This window comes from Mugil cephalus, chromosome 11 (genome assembly GCF_022458985.1).
Source record: "Mugil cephalus isolate CIBA_MC_2020 chromosome 11, CIBA_Mcephalus_1.1, whole genome shotgun sequence".
Lineage (NCBI taxonomy): Eukaryota > Metazoa > Chordata > Actinopteri > Mugiliformes > Mugilidae > Mugil > Mugil cephalus.
In genome coordinates this window covers 7169040-7187001 of record NC_061780.1, presented here as the reverse complement: position 1 = coordinate 7187001, position 17962 = coordinate 7169040, and the positions used below count along the sequence as shown (strand labels likewise).

Here is a 17962-nt window from a genome sequence, read left to right as displayed (position 1 = left end):
GACATTAATTGCATAATATGCTTTGTGGACAAGTATGCACAGAGCTAAGTAATTTGTCTGCCACTGTCTGAGAAATTGTGGTTTGTTATTTGTTTTGTTTCGGTCTGTAGAAGTTTCAAAACTCGGCAACAGAAAGTCTCAGATTGCTCTCTTTATATACAGGGTGAAAAATGCACACTGGTGCCTGTCTGTGTGCCAGTCTGTACACAGACACAGAGGCAGAGTTTGGTGTCTACGATGGGAACGCTGGTTTGTCTAGCCTGGTTGATCATTGACCTCGGTCTGTTGTTCTCTATCTGGGTCATTGTTTCGGTGACAACCGAGCATTGTGACTTTGTCTTTGTGTTTCTGGTAGTTAACCATTCTGAAAGGACTTTTTGGCAGGTGGATGCAAATTCAAAACCCTAAAGGAGGCAGATCTTGCACAATGACCGAATTGCATGTTTTGCGCAGTTTCTTTACCGCGATGTGACTCATGTGTCTAGTTACACAAAAGAGCTCAATGGTGATAATGGTGTTTGCAACCCAGAAAACATTTTTTTTTTTTTTGTTTTTGCAGCTTTTCTTACTGCGGTCATGTGCTAGGCAGAAAGTCTGTGTTTGTGTGTAATTGGCTCCCGACAGACTGAGAGGAAAGAACTCATTTAAGTCGAAAGGCGCGACACGGCCACTTGCCTTCCTACACTACAGTCCTTCTTTAATGGGAAATGAAGCCAATTGATGGCTGGACTCCACTGTCCACCCTGTTCTCCTGAACCAATTTGCCCTCAAGTCTAGACAGCTGGACTTTTCAATTGCATTTGCCGTATGTGTGGTCACATCCAGGGCGAGCTCAACAATACTGTCAGACAAACAAATTAATGGTGTAATGGGGGGTGACACTTCAAAGTGGGATCTGTGATGTTTCTTGGGATTCAGCTGTCAGCGAGTTTTCAAATCTATTGGATTTCTCCTTCATGAAGCTCCGTCTCCAAAGTACTAACTTCTCTCAGACCAGCCTTCTCTCCCTCTCAGGGTTGATTCATCCCTCTGGCCCTCCCTGACCTTCAGCATAAGTCTGATCCCCTAATTGATCATTCTGGCAATCTGTCTCTTTCTCTACATCTAACATGGAGCACACATTCTCCTCCTTCATCTTCTATCTCTCCATTCCCTTTGAAGCAGCACTACATGTTTCATTTATCTCCGTTCTCCTCTGCTCATCCATCTTATCCTTATCATCCCTGTGAGTATCCTTATTTATCTGTATGCTCTTTCCATTAAGGATGCCCTGGTTAGATAGCAACGTTAATGCTAGGGTGTGTAAGCAAACTGCGGTTTCTTCAAAGACTTTGTCACCTTATCTTATTGAGGTATCTCAGAGCTCGGTTTCTCGTCTCATTTTAGCTGAGGAGAAATGAAAAAAAGAAGAATCCAGATTTAATTGTGGCTCATGTTGTTAATGTTCATATTAATATATTTGAGCACCAGAATCTGCATGTTGTAAGATTTAATGAGTCATACCTGGATAATCTTTCAGCTGTGTCCTATGTTATGAATAAATAAAATGTTTCCATCAGAAGAGAAGACTTGATTTGGCATGGCTCTCCGATCACACTCTTGGACTTTCAACTGTCTGTATTTGTAGGCGCAGACTTGAGTGCAGTCATTTGAGGCAGTTCGCTTTGTGAAGCTCTCGAATCACAAAAGATGTTTGGTACATTCTTTCCAGTCCATGTCTCATGATGTTAAGGTAATGTTCTTATAAGAAAAGGGCAATACTGAATCCAGACTGTGAATCACATGCATCTTTGCACATCTTTGAACTACTGAAAGTTGGAGTTATCTCTTTTGGAGGAAGAACCTTATAAAAGATGGAAAGAAACTTAAAAGCCACCATGCGCTCTGCTCACTGCCTCTCACTGCTACTCTCTTTTCATTTTTCTTAACCTAATTTCAACACAGTGGTGATGTTTTCACTGATAGTACACGCTGTGCCTCTTGTGTTCCTGTATACTACTGATAATTATTAATGGCTCCTGGTGAAGTAAGTGCTTTTCAAATCCTGTCAGAACATGGAAGGAAGCGGTGTGAAAGTGAAGTGTTTTGTCTGGATGTGATGAATTTGAGTCGCAACGAATTCCAGTTTGAGTGGGCTGGACATGTCTGTCTGTTCCTCAAAGGGGTTGGAAGGGCACATTAGTATCAGGAGTTGTTGTGTGATGTGTAATTTAGCTCTTTTTAGGCTTTTTTCACTGAAAAGGAGGAGGAGGAGGATGAGTAGGAGGACTGTGAGTATGATAGAGGTGTCAGTCTGTGCTCAAGGCTTTTAACAGAGCAGTGTTTGTTGGCTACAGACTTTATATTAACCAGGTTACTGCATTTTGGGATCAGAATTTGCTTTTAGGTGAGTGTATGATCTGCCTGCTACAGTAGCTTAACATTAAACAGTCCAGAGATGTCTGATGCACTTTTCTTTGTCCCCAGCTGTCGTTCATTAGAAAAGAGAAGGCATCTGTTGGAGCAGTGGGTTTCGGCCAAACCGTTGTCTCACTTTGACTCAAAATGCTGAGTATCGCTGAACTCATTCCTGTTTGACCTGATCTTTCTGCTGTGTTGTGTTTCTCTCCAGTCTATCCCTCTTTCTCTACCTCCCTCTCCTCTTTCATTCCTTCTCCAGTTCTCGCTCTCTGTGTTTCAATAGCTGCCCTCTGGGTGAATAATTCTCAGCCTCCTGCGGGCAGAGAACTGCTTTTGTCCCACACTCCCTCATTCTGAGTCTCTTTTTTTGGATTAGTGGAGGAAATTTTCCTGAGAATTTCTGTGTGTCTGTGTTTCAATCTGTGGCTGTTTTCTCTCTGCTCATTGTGAGAGTATCACCATGCTGTCACATGCCTCTCCTTTCTCCCTCCACCCCATCCTCCTCTCTGCTTCTTACTTGTTCTCTGACAGGTGGCAGCGAGACTTTGCAAATTGAATTCAGGGAACTGGGCTGTGTCACACAATCACACTGCGGCCCTAAAGTAGCCTCGGTGTCAAACTAAACTCCAAGCTCCATATACACTCTGCTGTGACACCATCATATCAGCGTGCTAAGGCTACCTCATACCTGCTGGGTTCTCATTAGGATTTTTACACCCACACTTCAAGTAAGGTCAAACCTGGGACTAATCTTTCAGTCAAGCTTTGTTATTACGTTGCAGATAAGTTGGCCTTACGTGTAGTGATGGTGAGCGAGGTCTGTCATTACCTTACTTTCACTAGAAAGTGAAATGAAACTCCAGATGGATTATGCTGAAGACAGTCAAATTGCATGAACCGACATGTATGAGGCTTTAGCCCCAAGAAACAAAACAGTGTTCCAGTTGCTGTCAGCGGAAATTAGAGCACGCACTTCTTCTAGTGGTTTTCCTTTGCATGCGCAGAAAGGGAACATCAGTCTTTGATTCACATGATGCTGCAGCTTTCTGTAGATCACGTTGATGTGCTCTCTGTTCTTTGTCATATTTTATTTGATATTTTATTGTTTCTCTTGTATTGTTGAGCATATCATAACCACAGTCCTTCTTTGTTGTGTGTTGTCACTGTATCTGTTGATGCTTCTTTCTCTCACATTGTCCCTCTTGATGTCGCTGTATTGGACTACAATGATACAGCTTTAATTAAAATCATTCCAGACTAAAAATCGGTCCAGACCTGTATGTGAAACCTGTGTACACGCGGTACACATCTAGACATTTTTGATTTACCTAGTTATTGGCTTCGTATTTTAATTAACACATTATTGTTTTGTTTACTTGAATATACCACAATTCATAATTGTGTACCTCATTTGATAAGAATCACTATATGTTTATTTAAGATTAACGCCTTACCTTTGGCAGTGCATTATGACAACACACATTATGGAGACATTATTAGACTCCAGCCCCTTGTGACCCTCTATGGGGTAGGTAGTTATTGATAATGGATGTATAGATGGGTGGGTGTGCCATTTCTCCACAGCTTTTCTTCTTTTATTTGGCAAACATACAAAAACAACAGTGTAGCCCTACCAGGAATCACTGAGCAGTATCTCCAAATAAACACGTGCACTATATAACCATGTGCACAGAAGACTGCCCATCTCCTTCACACTCTTAATTTACAGATTTTCTGAACAGTTTTGGTTTGGTGCTTTTAAAGGTACATTAGTTTTATAGATGTCCAGTTTATTTTTTTTTAAGATTATTCAGATGACCATGCTGTATGAATGTGGTTTCTGCCTAGTAGCTGGGTGGTGGTGTAATGCTTTGTCCCCTGCAGTGGATGAAGGTGTCCTCTTTTGCTGGGCAAACGTCTCGTCACCGGTCACCATTTGTATCTGTCCACCATGCAGACATGTTGAGCAATGCTGCAACTGGCATCCTAGCAGCCGAGCAGCCGAGTGGACCTGCTTCCAAGTCCAAAGTTGGCAGCGTAAAGGGGAAAAGATGAAAGTTTTGCCCTAGTTTTGACAGATTCCAGCTTGGTGCAGCTGCATGCTAATGAGCCCAACTTTATTATGCTCATTTCTTACCTGTTTTTACTCTACCATTGAGCCCATGGGTCTCTTTGCTATCACTGCTGTTAGCTTGAGAATTACATTTGAAATGAGCTGTGTTGTTACACCAAACTGCTTTATGATACGACCCTGCTGTGCCTCTGCCACCAGTACGTTGTGTTTTGAGTTGGGTATTGTGTGTTGGGTTTTAGATGAGCTGTCTTAATGAGTCATTAGTTGTTGAGCACAACTAAACTATTCTGGAAACGTGTGTCTTTTACGATCACACTACTTCATGATTCACCACCTCCTTCAGTCATCTGTGCTGTGCTTTCTCCTTTTCTCTTTGCTCCTGTTTAATTTGTTTTTCTGACTCGGCAGCCATCTGATTCTTCTCCTTCGACTCTCATTACCTGCTTTAAGTGATTCATCCTTCCTCTGCAACTCAGCAAAATCAGATTCCACACTTATGACTGGCACTTCTTTTTATTCATGGTTATTGTGAGTCATGGATGCAAAACTTGATGACCAATGAATGAAATGAACACCATGACAAATAACGGTCCATAACACCACACTTCATCCATAGCTGGATGGTAACAATTACAAGTGTGCAGATTTAAGACTGGATTCGTTGACACCATCACTAAAGGCTGTGTTGTTTCTTCCCTGGATGAATCACTATGCTGTGTAATATTTTAATATTTAACCAAAAGCAAGCTGAAGAAATGTTTTCTAGCTGAAAAAAAGAATTCCATGGTTGGATTGGGTTAGCCAAACAACTCATACCTCCTCTTCGAGTGGTTCCTCAATAAAAACAAGGAAACAGTGGCCCTACAGGAATCAGTACTTCAATCATACCATCTGAGTCACATAGAAACAAGCCTGTTTTCAAGAAAGACATCAAATGACCTTGTTTCTGTGGCTGGCCGGTCGCGCCGTTGAAAGTGTTGTGAAGATTGAAGATTAATCCGTTCTTCCTTCTCTGCAGGACTCAGAGGGCAGTGGTGCATGCAGCCAGCTCCCTCAGACACTGACGGAAACCCAAAACAAAGAGCTCACTACTCTGTGTCTCCCCAGTGACCATTAGTCACGTCTTACTGGCAGCGCGTCACTCTATCTGGCCGTGACCGGAGACTTCACACGTTGTTTGTGCATTTGACAAGAAAGATGTTTGAGAAGCAATAATGCCTGAGGGTTTTGTACGTAGCATATTGCACACATTACATTATTGCTGAACATTCTCCAAGCACACTGCATATTTTTAGATATTCAAACAGGTCTCAGACTCTTTACATCCATGCTAGTGGTGCAGTATACAATCAACTCATTCTATCTATTTTACACAGATTTGTGTCCAGAGGATGAATCCTTCTGACCTGGGTGATCTTCTTTCTTCTTCCATCATTTTCAGGATTTTGAGTGAAATATCTCATCTTGATGATCCGCTCACCTTCTTCTTAATATGTCCAAAACTTTGTTTTATGGTCAATTCAAGTTAGACCCAAAATAATTACCATGGTAGCATATTCATTGTTAGCCACTAGCATGCATCTGTGCCCATAAATACTGCACCTTTAGCAGCTTCAATGGCTAGAATTAGACTTCTAGTCCATTTACCGACTTTGGTTGCTCATATGCTTTTATGTCATAATGCAGAAAAATCATGGATGGCTCAAATAACATTTATTTATGCTCCAGGCATTGAAACGATGGCAGTTTCCAGTGTTTGCATGACAAAGAAGAGCAAAGGGAACACATCAGGCGAGCTATTACATATAAATAGTGACAAACACGTGCACGCTGATCATTGAATGCAGTCTTTTTATGTCCACCATCTGTGTATATGACATTAACGATTCGCAGGTCATTTTCCCAAACTGGTAGCACTCACTTCAGTTTTTCTTATTACTCTGGCATCACATGAATGTATTATTTTATGCTGAATACTCAACAATAGTTGTTTTTATTTGAACTGTATATACTTATATGTTTAAAAGATGAGGTGTGATATTAATTCTTGATCTTGAGCTTCGTGATGGAAGCTATCTGTCTTGTTTTGGCAGCTTTATGTCATCGTACTCATCAATTTTAATAAAGTTGATAGGATGAGTTCTGCTCCAGAAACTCAAAAGATGAGCAATTATTAAGCAAACACGATCAGTGTGGAATGCACAAGTGGAAATTTTCTAAGGCGACGTTCAGCACCTGTCTCTATTCTTAAATGTTGATAATGTAACTGTGACGGAAAAAAATGGGCTTCAATGACTGTGATTGATTACCTCTCTTAGATGTCAAGCCTGTGCAGCCTGACTTTTATACTCTACTGACAGAGACTGAAACTAATGACTTTCTGGAATGCATGAAATCACACAAAGTTATGGTATGTTTTTGGAAAATGGTCAGCAGTGATGTAAAACATACACAGTTTGCAGTTAATGGGCTAAAACATTCAAAATGACCTGAAAATCCTCCAGGTCAACACTGACATTTGGACTGGCCTGATTAAACAATGGGGGAAAAATAACAAATGCTAACATTTGGTCCAACATGAAGGGCTCGCTAGAAAAGACGCTAACCAGAGCCAAGGTTTTCTTGCCAGCTTTTCAGGCAGTCTAATTATAGCGACTGGCAACCAATCTTTAATGATGCAATGGTCGCTAACTAAAAAAGATCTCCTCTGTTTTTTCGGTGCTCTTCGCTCTGTCCCTCATGTCGGTTGTGTTTTGTTGTGTGGAACAGAACAGCAGCTGCTCATAAGTATTCATTAGTCCAACCCATGGATTAGCAGAGACAGAATCTTAGAGTGTAGATTGGTCTTCACACTGTGCTGCCTTCTCCAGAACACAGCGGGCCCTTCTAACTCTCTCTGAGCACTAACCACAGCTGTTCAACACCACTTGACTTTTCCAGCAACAATGTTCTCAGATGGCTGTGGCCGCTTTTGTTCTTGAATGCTTAAACATTTGTGTGGTTGGTTTTCCTTCCTTGTTTGTGATCTCTCTCTCTGCGGTGAGGTCGATAAAAGTTTTGATCCTTTTTCCACACTTGCTGACAAAACGGTGATGATATGCTATAAAGGAAAGTGTTTGTTGATAGCATGGTGGTTGGCATGGTGATTGCCATGGATGTATGGCTCCAGTCATCAGCTTCTCAGCTCTGATTTTGCACACTGAGCTCAGTCCAGGGAGCCCCATATTTCAGCATTTTGTCATTTGGCATGTGTGGACACACACTTACTCATTTGGACAACTTGGGATTTTTTTTTTTCAGTAAAGGAAAAAAACTCTCTCTCTTTCTCTCTGTGTTTCTCTTCCCATTTGGAACACATGCACCATGTATCAGTTGCGTTGTGTCTCTCCTTCAGGACAGCTGCACTGGATGGCTATCCCCGAGTTCTCCATGCCCACATGCATGCACATACACCGCAAGGCCATAAGTCACCATATCTACACCATGTCCCTCCTCCCAAATACTCACACACATGTACCCATGTCATCACTACCCTTGTACTGCCGTCTCTGCACTGTTGTGCCTGAGCTAACGTTACTTTTCACTCTGTTTCAATACATTCCCTCTCCCTGCCTCCATCAGCGTCTGCCGCCCCCACACCCCTCCATCCTCTGTCACTACAGCTGTGCGTCAGCTGTCGGCCTGTGCCAGTCTAGTCAGAGATGAAGCCGAAACACTGAGGGTCTACAGAGAAGAAAGCCTGGTCTCAGCTGTCACTCCCTCTCTAGGCTTCCACTTATCATGAGGTTTCTTTCCTCCCTCTCGTGTCACCACTGGAAGTCTTCTCCAAATGCATTCACAAAGGAAATATGCACATGAGCGATGAGGATATAGCTCCAAAACATTCTTATTTCACACGTTAGTTTGGTGTTTCTGTGAGGAAAGCCTTGAGTACTACCCACTATGTCATTTTGAAAGTATTGGAATCACATATACTCAGATGGTGTTTTATAAGGTGCTAGCTAAAGCTAATAATGCAGCCTAATGCAATAGGCTTCAGTACCTACCTTTATGAAAGCTAGAATGTGGTGTTCTAAGAGCGGTATTGATTCAAACTTTATTGTCACTTTAGAAGCTCTGTATATCGCAGCACAACCAAAACTCGACGTTACAGCCCTCACAGAGGGAGGATTTATTACGGCCCAGTGAAAACCCAGTGTACCTAATGAAGAGGCATCTGAGTGTAGGTTTGGGGTTTAAGCTTTCAAGGATCTCGAGAGTCAATAATGCATGCAAAATGTCCATGATGTGGTTTCATGAGTAAGAAATTTACTTGGCACAAATCTGTCTCACACCATGTTCGTGACTCCATTAACTGAAAAATATTTTAACATCTGTCCTTCTCTTCCCTCGCACTCATTGGCTCTCATTACTTCAATCTTCCAGCTTCATCTGGTTGTTATTTATCCCAAACAACCGGGTGCTCCAAATATGCCCCATCTTATTAAGACAAAGGAGGTTTGAAATCAGTAATTTGGAAAGATGATTGGCATTTCAAATACTGAAAGAATAAAGTTATTTGCGAGTATGGGGACGGATAATTATACCATCCTCCATTACCAAGCTATTTGTACTCTTTCTGAAGGCAGCAAAGTATTATTGTGTCACGACATTCTGGTGCCAGAGAGAAAAACAAATTACCGTATGAAAGTGGCCTTCGTTATACGGGTTTGCGCTCGCTCCACTGGGGTTTGGCCCATTGCTGAGCTTGGCATTGAAAGTGTTGAGAAACTAATGATTGTGAGACATGCAATGTGCTTAGAGGATAGGAGGATTTGATTGAGAGAGTAGAGTTATCGCTGTTGATGGGAAGCTTGTGATCTCAGTCCTGCAGTCCTGGAGCAGTGTGTGCATATGTGGACGTGAAAGTAAAATAAATTGTGAATTGATGGGGGATGGTGCAATTTTAACAAGCACAAAGGAGAATGTAGCTCTAATGATCGTTTTCTCTTCGACAGGTATGCCTGTGGTCATCAGCGTGTCTCCGGACAGGTAACCAGGTGTGCTGCTGCGGCCATGGCCTTGACAACGCTGCGGCTATTTCCTGTCACTGTCATTACAGTCTTGGCAGTGCTGGCGTCATCTTCAGAGGAACATGAGTGGCACTTTAACCCAGGTAGGGTGTCATGTTCAGCCATGCTAGAAAGAAAATATCTGTGTTGATGGCGGATAAATATTTCCCCCAGTTTTGTCCTTTCTCATTTATTTCTTTCCCGCTTTTTAAAGGGCTTGGCAGTTGGCACATTTCAAGGATGTTTTTTATTTCCACAAACTCAGACACGATTGCATTTTCAAACCCTCTTCCTCCCCCTCGTCCTGTGCATCCCACTGATCTGACATTCTCCTCACATTCTCAGATCAGTAAGCCTCATTCTCCGTCCACTATCATCAGGCTATCCTGTGTCTTCTCCCTGTCTGCCTGCCAGTGGTGTGTAATGGGAGACTGAGATAGCCGGGCAGTCCCCCACTGCCTCATCAAGACCGCTAATGCACAGGCAGTTCATGAAAGTGTCAGTCAAAATGTAGGGAAGTGAGCACATGAGGAGTTAGTGAATGTGAGCCAGCCAGGTGTAACCAGAGGAGACTGTTTGTTATGTGCTCAACCTTCAGACTGCAGCGTACTGTGAATAAGAACGAGGCAGGAACTATTGATTATAGTTTAAATTATGCGTCGATTAATCATTTAATTAATCTCTTAGTGTAGAATTCACTTAATTGATTCCACAGCGGCCTCTAGATCAACAAATAGTTGAAAAATCTCCATTTAAGAATGGGATAGTGAAATGAAGTTTCACTTGACAAATTACTTCAAGGATTCGTCCAAATTAGCGCTGAAACTGGAGTTAAGGAATTAATGAATTAATCAACAAAAGGTGTATTGCCATGAAATGTGATCATCAGTTGCTCTCTCTGAATGTTTTACAGTGTGTTTGTCCAGCACCTTGTTATATTCCTACCCAACACTTTTAATATAGTGCCATTATCAAGATATTTATTAACAGGCGTCTGAAAAACTGTACCATTCCCATCAGCCTCTTCCTCCTTACTTGCTTTACATCAGTAAATGAAAAGTTATTAATGTCCAGCTGATAATGGAAAACCAAATCATTTGCAGCCTTAATACAAATTGCCTCGGTAATGAGTAATTGTCTGTTAAATGGCTAAGTCATTTATTATTTGTCCGTTCAGAATTTGTAGCTCGACTGGGCCGTAATACAAAGAGACACACTTACACATTTAGTTTTGTGTGAATGTGCACAGGCTGAAGTTTTATGGAGAATTACACTAAGAGAAAGGGAAAGCGGAGGACAGACAGAGAGGGGCAGAGACGGGGGAGGGAGGGAGGTGAAAAGACTGCGCTTGGCGGGTCATTGACTGTGATGTGGCATAATGATGATGATGTAATGAAATGGGCACCTGTCCTCAGGGCGTGGATGAACTGTGTGTGTCTGCTGCACCCGTTGGGGTTTTTAGGGTTTGTCATGCAGCCCAACATTCCTGTTCACTGACTCACTGACAGAAAGTTAGGCGCCCACCCCCTCCTCTTTCTGTCACCCTCAGCCAATGCTCCATATCACTGTCAGAACCCCTTTTCACTTTATCACTGACCAAACAGCCTCTCGCCCGCACTTCCAGCTCATGACTGACTTCACAGTGGATAGTTGAGTCGTTGGGTAATCCTTGCCTGAAACCACACTATCCGGATTGTTTGATAATTCTGCCACCGGAACGGAGTGAGCGAAGATATCTGAGACCTGTCTGTGCTCTGTCCTTTGGCCTTAGTTTCTTTCTCTCCTTTGTTCTGTTTTCTGCAAATCCCCAAGCACTAGTAGCTGGAACAGGAGCTTTGTAGGTTCACTGGAGCCTGAAGAGGTGACTTCGTGTGGGATGGAGAGCTGGAGACACAAAAGAAATAAAGGGACAGGAAAGGCGTAGCCCTAGAGCAGATAGGCCACAGTGACTCGCAGGGGCCTCTTCGTCACACATGCGGGTTTTAATAACCGTCTTTGATATAGTTACAAACAGACAGAGGGGTCTCACCTGAAGCATTGATACTTAAACACTGCTGTTACACAGTACATAAAACCAGTAGTAGCACCTAGCTCAGAGAGCCAGCCACAAATAACAACAAAAGGAACAATGTTGTATTTTCTTCCTGCACTCTGTCTCTGTGTTTTATGAAGCATGAAGTCAGGTAGTTTTCCCAAAGAAAACATAACAACATTTTGCTCTGTGACCACTGATGACTGCTGACAATCTAACCTAGATATTATGTTCCTCCATGCACCCCAGGAAGAGAAGTTCATTCATCTTTAGCTTTATTTGGCCTTTGTCTCATACACTTTCTCACTTGTCAAATTCCCTCGAATCTTCCCTCACAGCTCAGTGTCGCTACGCCCTGGGGATGGAGGACGGCACCATCCCAGACTCTGACATCACTGCCTCCAGCGCCTGGTCGGACTCCACTGAGGCCAAACATGGAAGGTGGGACATAAATGTGACAAATTAACTATGCAGACTTACATGGGCACAAAGTCTCAAAATTATAATTCTTGTCAACCAATCCATGTCAACAGTAACTTACCACAAGACTGAAACACAACTTTGATGAGTTTTAAACAACATATTAACACAATTTAGGGAACACACTAATCTGTTTTAGCGCTTTGATAAATTGTACAGTAATATTGTACCTTTGAAAAGTAAACAGTTGTAATACCAACAGTTGATCTTATTTAAAGGGGAAATGAAGCTGTTATTATTGGGTGTTATTTCGGATATAGTTTGCAGTACATGTAGGTTTCATTTCCCCATTAAGCAACAACAGTCTTGTGGTTTACATTTTTCTGGGTTTTCTGGGATGTGTGCCGTGCAGTAAGAGATTTCAGAAGTGATATTCCCTTCTTTCCTGGCACTCACTGATTTGTTATTGTGAGTTAACTGCAGACAGCAGACATTACCATGCAATGACAGAGCAACACTGACATAAATTAATACAGACTTGATGCTCACTGTGATGGATTACGTAAGTCCAATGACTTTCATGACTGGCCTATTTCATTTTCACACCATATTGAGATGAATTGAAACAATTAGATGCCTGAAGAGTGGAACTGATTTTTCAAACCTGTAATACAGAGTAAAAAGTCTGGTTTGAGAGCAAACACATCAAATCGTGTTGATGCACAATGTATATTATTAGTAGCAAGCATAATTTAACCTGTGCAAATCTGTTGATTTCAGTCCACTTTTTCCTTTTAAGTCTAATAACGAAAACACGTTGAACGGCAGCTCTGGCTGGGAGTTAGTTGCTGCTTTATAGGGTAGATTTAATAGCCTGGATCCAGTCTTCTGAATTGTCGCCAACATCTCTTATTTGTCCAGTAAATTATATGCAGTAGAGTGTACTAAGTGTAACAAAATAGTAATTTGTTCTGATTAACAGACTACGTTATTGGCATTTTCAGAAAACAGTAGGACAGTCATTTCACATGCCCTTTAAAAGAGCCACTTTAACATGACGTAGGCTATCATCAAGGATTATTCCAATATTTCTAAACTTGTGCTGTATTTTCCCATCTTTTTGTGGGGGTAATTCAAAAGAATGGAAATGTTCAGAGCCAGTCCAACAATGAGCATGTATGTTTTAACTGGTATCCAACAAAAGGCTGCAGTAGTTAAACCCAGACATCTGTCCACTGACAGGCTCTGATCTGGCAGCAACACTATAAAGATAGAAAGTTACAGAGACATGTATGACGTGGAGTTGAGTAAAATGTCTGAGTGGTACTACAGACAGTGTAGTTTATTGTTACTTAAGAGGTTAAAAAAGCAACTGTTTTTGTTTCACAATTGCTAATTATCCAACAAACTGGCACAGCCCACTTCACAAAGCTTCCTCTGACTGCCTTTGTGGACTTGGACACACGGCTGTAAATGCATCAGATGTATGACAACACTCTGTTCTCCACTGTGTGTCTTGCTGGCTACTGCTATTCAAATAAAATCTGTGAAGGTGGTGTTATTATGTTATTCGAATGAGCTGCCATCAGTCAGTCAAGTGGTATGTACATAGTATCAGTTAAGACAAACCTGATCCTTTCCACAATGCTGATAGACACTTATATTAAGACCTGTCTTGGCTGTGGACAAGTACTCGGTATGATTACACTGAAGTCATTTCACGGTTCTCACTCAGTACAGGACCAGTCCCAAACCTATTTGTAACTATTCATCATTTAAATGCAAAAAGAAAGAGAAGGAGAAATGTGGCCCAGGTTAAAAAAAACAGTCGTTATCCTTGAAGTCCAGCATCTGTACAGGTAAAGGATATTCTAGTGTTCGTGCACATGTCACTGTGGACTCATTTGTTCGTCCACATGCCTATTTTTCATCCTGCTGGTGCCATTCTAAAGTAATTTGTAGGAAGTCTATTAGATCACTGTAGAAATAAGTGTGTGCGTGTGTGTGTGTGTGTGTGTGTGTGTGTGTGTGCGTGAAACCCATTTGCTAATTACGTTACCACCATGTCTGTCTGGCCGTGATGTTAGATTCCTGAGAGTCAGGGTGAGACCTTCAACATGCTACATCCACTTATAACAGCACACGCTGGATTATATGTGTTTTCGCCTTCATTTGTCTCCATCAGTCAGTCGGGCTGGGTCTTTTGGCTGAGGCTCTAACCATGTGGAAATGATTATTAGTCTAAGTTCTTTTTAAGACACATCAGGGGCACCCTGACACAAAGGGGGAGAAAATAGAGAGAGCGGCGAACATAAAGTTTTTTCAAAAAAGAAAACAAGTGAGAGGTGGATCGGTGCACTGGCGTGCTGAAAGCTGGGCAGAAATTAATTTGAAAACAGGTTTTGAGGGAGGGTGGTGTGAGAAGGGATGATGGAGAACTGTTTTCCCCTCACTGTTATTACTCTTTGACCATGAAATATCAGCAGATTGGTCTGAGCGAGTGGGGAAAAGAAGGAGGGAATGAGTGAATTGAAAACAATGGGCGAACAATGAAAAGTTGGCTGGTATTTAGGTAGAAAGCTACTCGGCAGCGTGAACCTGTGTAATGTTAACCCTGCTGCCTGGTACATTTTATTGCGATCTCTGCCCAGCCTTCCTCTCTCCTCATCCTCTTCTCCCTCCGTCACAGGATCACTAATGTGTTGATATCATCTTGTGGTTCTCAGTTGAATGATCTCACCCACTGAGGGGAGATTGGGATTGATTAAAATCCAAGCGCCACTGTCAGTGCGACCGAGTTGATATAGTGATTTGTTTTGGTGGTCTGAGCAGCAGCTTTCATTTTGAGAGGAGCCCCAAAGTGGTCAGAGCTGGGTTGTGGCCTGGCGTCTGTTCCAAAGCTCCTCATACAAGTCGCTCCAGCGCCACTGAAACGCAGCCAAGAGTGTGGTCTTCATGTGGCCAATATGCGGTGCTAGTATGAACTTTTCTCCTCAGGCAGGATTTAGGAAGGTCACGCTGAGTGAAAATCTTTGGTGTGCGTGTGTGGTCGTGGCAGAGCGGAGGAGCTGTGAATAAAGATTGGTCCTGACGTTGTACACCAGATCTTGTTGTGAGGTTTGAAGAATGTGGAGGAGCTAGTAATTTTCACCGCTCTCCTTTCATCTTGTTTCCACTCTTCATGAGCTGTTCTTATGTTCTTTCTATTTTTTTTAATCAGTCTGCTCTCTCTCTGTGTATTAAGACATAGCTAGGGCTTTCTGATTTTCTGCTGTTGTATCTGTCAGACAGCATTGCCCTATTGATATGTGAACATTTGGCTGCTGACTCCAATATGTGCTGTGGTGGTAAAGGAGTAATGGTCTGTTTGTGTTGAATTCTCACTTGTATCTCTGCATGCTGCCAGCACTGAGGGTTTTGATGTGTCTGCGTGTGTATGCTTGGGTGGGAGACTGGGACTTAGTAAATATTTCAGTTCTTAGTTTTTCTCTTAGCATTAATATTGCTCTCTGTGTTTCTCAGGTTGAGTACTGGAGAGGGAGATGGAGCGTGGTGTCCAGCAGGAGCCGTCTTCCCCAGTGGATCAGAATACCTTCAGGTCAGATACTCAGTCTACTCTGCTCAGCCTCTCTAATTAGAGCTCAGTACAACTACTGCATAGTCTGTGGAAAAAATAACATTTAATGACCATTTTTTTTATTTGATGATTATTAAGCTCATATTAAAGCAACAATTTGTTACCATAATAATACAAGCCTAATTCACTCATGGCTTTGTTTTGGAGAGATTTATGAGCAGCCATGTATCATTGTTGAGGACTAAAGTAGAGGAAAACATTCCCGTATTGTTTCAACATTGAATCCACTTATTTGTGTTGTTAGTTAATGTTTAAACTTGACTAATGAACATATTATATCATGTTAAGGTTCATTACCTGTAGACAGAGCCAGTCCACATTTCCTTTGTTAACAGCTGCACATATAGAGATGGATATAAGGATTGATCCTCTCATATGCCTCATGTGAATAAGTGTTTGTTTTTTGGCTCTTACCATATTGTGTATATGTGACCCATCCAGCCTTCGGTATAGGTTTTGTGTGTATCTCAGTGTAATCATGTCTATTTTGCGGTATGACAATAATATTTGTCCTGTAGATTGACCTGCACAAACTCCACTTCCTGGCTCTGGTTGGTACCCAGGGTCGCCATGCCGATGGGCATGGTCAGGAGTTTGCACGAAGTTACCGGCTCCGCTACTCGAGAAATGGGCTGAAATGGATCACCTGGAAGGACCGCTGGGGCCAAGAAGTAAGATCACCCCCTCCCCTCGATTACACCAGAACCACCTGTGTACACAAATGGAGCAAAAATAACAGTTTGGATGCCATTAAAAATCTTGTGGTATCGACACAAGGAGCATACAGATCAGGCTGATTCTCCATTATTGATAAGAAACAGCTCAACATCCCCGGGGCTGTGTAGCATAAATGTAGTGTTAATCACAGCTGACTGTATTATTCATCTGCATTTGATTCACTTATTATTCATTTGGAAGTGGTGCCGTTTTGAATTATGCCTAAACTTTGTTAGATAATGTTTCTGTTCAGACAAGAACAGCCTTAACTGGCTGCAACGAATCCCTTTACTCTGTGCTGATAAAGACACTTCTTATTCTGTTTGGTAAATGTCCAATATTTTCTTTTGTGATAAGTCTCTGTTTTGCACCACTATCACATGATAGTGTGGGGATTCAGACCTCCAACCACCAGTGTTTAATCAAGCGGTTATTCTTGCGCCCCACTTTCAGTTTTTACTTTAAGTCTTATATTGACACAGTGAATATTTAGAAATTGCAAGCCAGAGTAAATCTTTGAGTTGAGACTGCTCCTACAACCACTGCCTGAGGCTCACTCTGTAAAATCAGTCTTTCTTTGCACCTTTGTGTGTTAAATAAAAAGTTCAGTCAGTTCGGTTAAACTCTTCTCAGATTAATACAATTTGAAGAAACACGCCGAATAAAAAGTCAAAGCTTTCAGGCGGGATTTACTCAAGCTTAACCGTAGGGAGAAGTCTTGTACTGTGTGATTGAATATTTGTGCTTCTCTCACCCAGGTGGTGTCCGGTAATGAGAACACATACGATGTTGTGCTGAAAGATCTTGGCCCTCCCATCGTGGCCCGCATGGTGCGCTTCTACCCGCTGGCTGACCGAGTTATGAGCGTTTGCCTTCGGGTGGAGCTCTACGGTTGTCTCTGGAACGGTAAGTGTGTGTTTCAACGTGTGGACGTGAGACTTGAAGAGACAACACAATGTCCCTAGCTTTTCTAATGTGCTAGTTATTGCTTTGCTCTGTATATTCTGAAGAGGTCCCCCAGGTCTTGATAAACTGGATTACTCACATGGTGAAGATGATTGAGTTTGCGATACAGATTTCATCCCTTTTCAGATGGTAGTAATTACTTTCCATACATCCCAGGCACAGAGTTAAGGCATTACATCAAATTTACAGCTTTGGTGGGATTTTACCCAGATAAAAGAAGCCTTGCTCTGATAGATGGTGTTGGTCTGCACATTTCCTGAAGCACAACACTGACTGGCTGAGTATTTATGACTGGCTCACCTCTGCCTGTAAATCAGATCTGCCAGTGAAGGACCCAGTTCCCAGTCTGTGTCTTCAGGGAGACCATCCCTCTAAAATATGTTCCGCTGTGGTTTCTGACGTGCTGCAACTCAGTTCGTCTACAGGCCATTATGTAGAATATACACAATATTAAGTTTTGTACACACTAGGCCTCTCATCTCATATGAGTTTGTACAGAGGCTGTCCTTCCACTGTATATTGTTTGGTATTCAGTTTGAACCTGCTTGACCCTCATGCAGGTACTCGAGTAATCTACATACATTTATGTGCAGACAGATGATACTCTACACACACTTAAACATTCCGTGAAGAATAGTTTATTATTCGGAGCGGAGTGGTTGACT

General features: G+C 42.1%; 1 protein-coding gene across 4 annotated transcripts in view; it reads left to right on the top strand.

Moving 5' to 3' along the window:
- ddr1 (discoidin domain receptor tyrosine kinase 1) overlaps positions 1–17962 on the top strand; it is a 35746-nt gene that overhangs the window by 448 nt on the left and 17336 nt on the right. For all 4 annotated transcript variants that reach the window (XM_047598886.1, XM_047598885.1, XM_047598888.1 and 1 more), the window contains exons 2-6: positions 9472–9629; positions 11896–11998; positions 15500–15575; positions 16133–16285; positions 17090–17237. In XM_047598886.1, coding sequence (XP_047454842.1) covers positions 9472–9629; positions 11896–11998; positions 15500–15575; positions 16133–16285; positions 17090–17237 — 638 coding nt within the window. The remainder of the gene's footprint in view (positions 1–9471; positions 9630–11895; positions 11999–15499; positions 15576–16132; positions 16286–17089; positions 17238–17962) is intronic.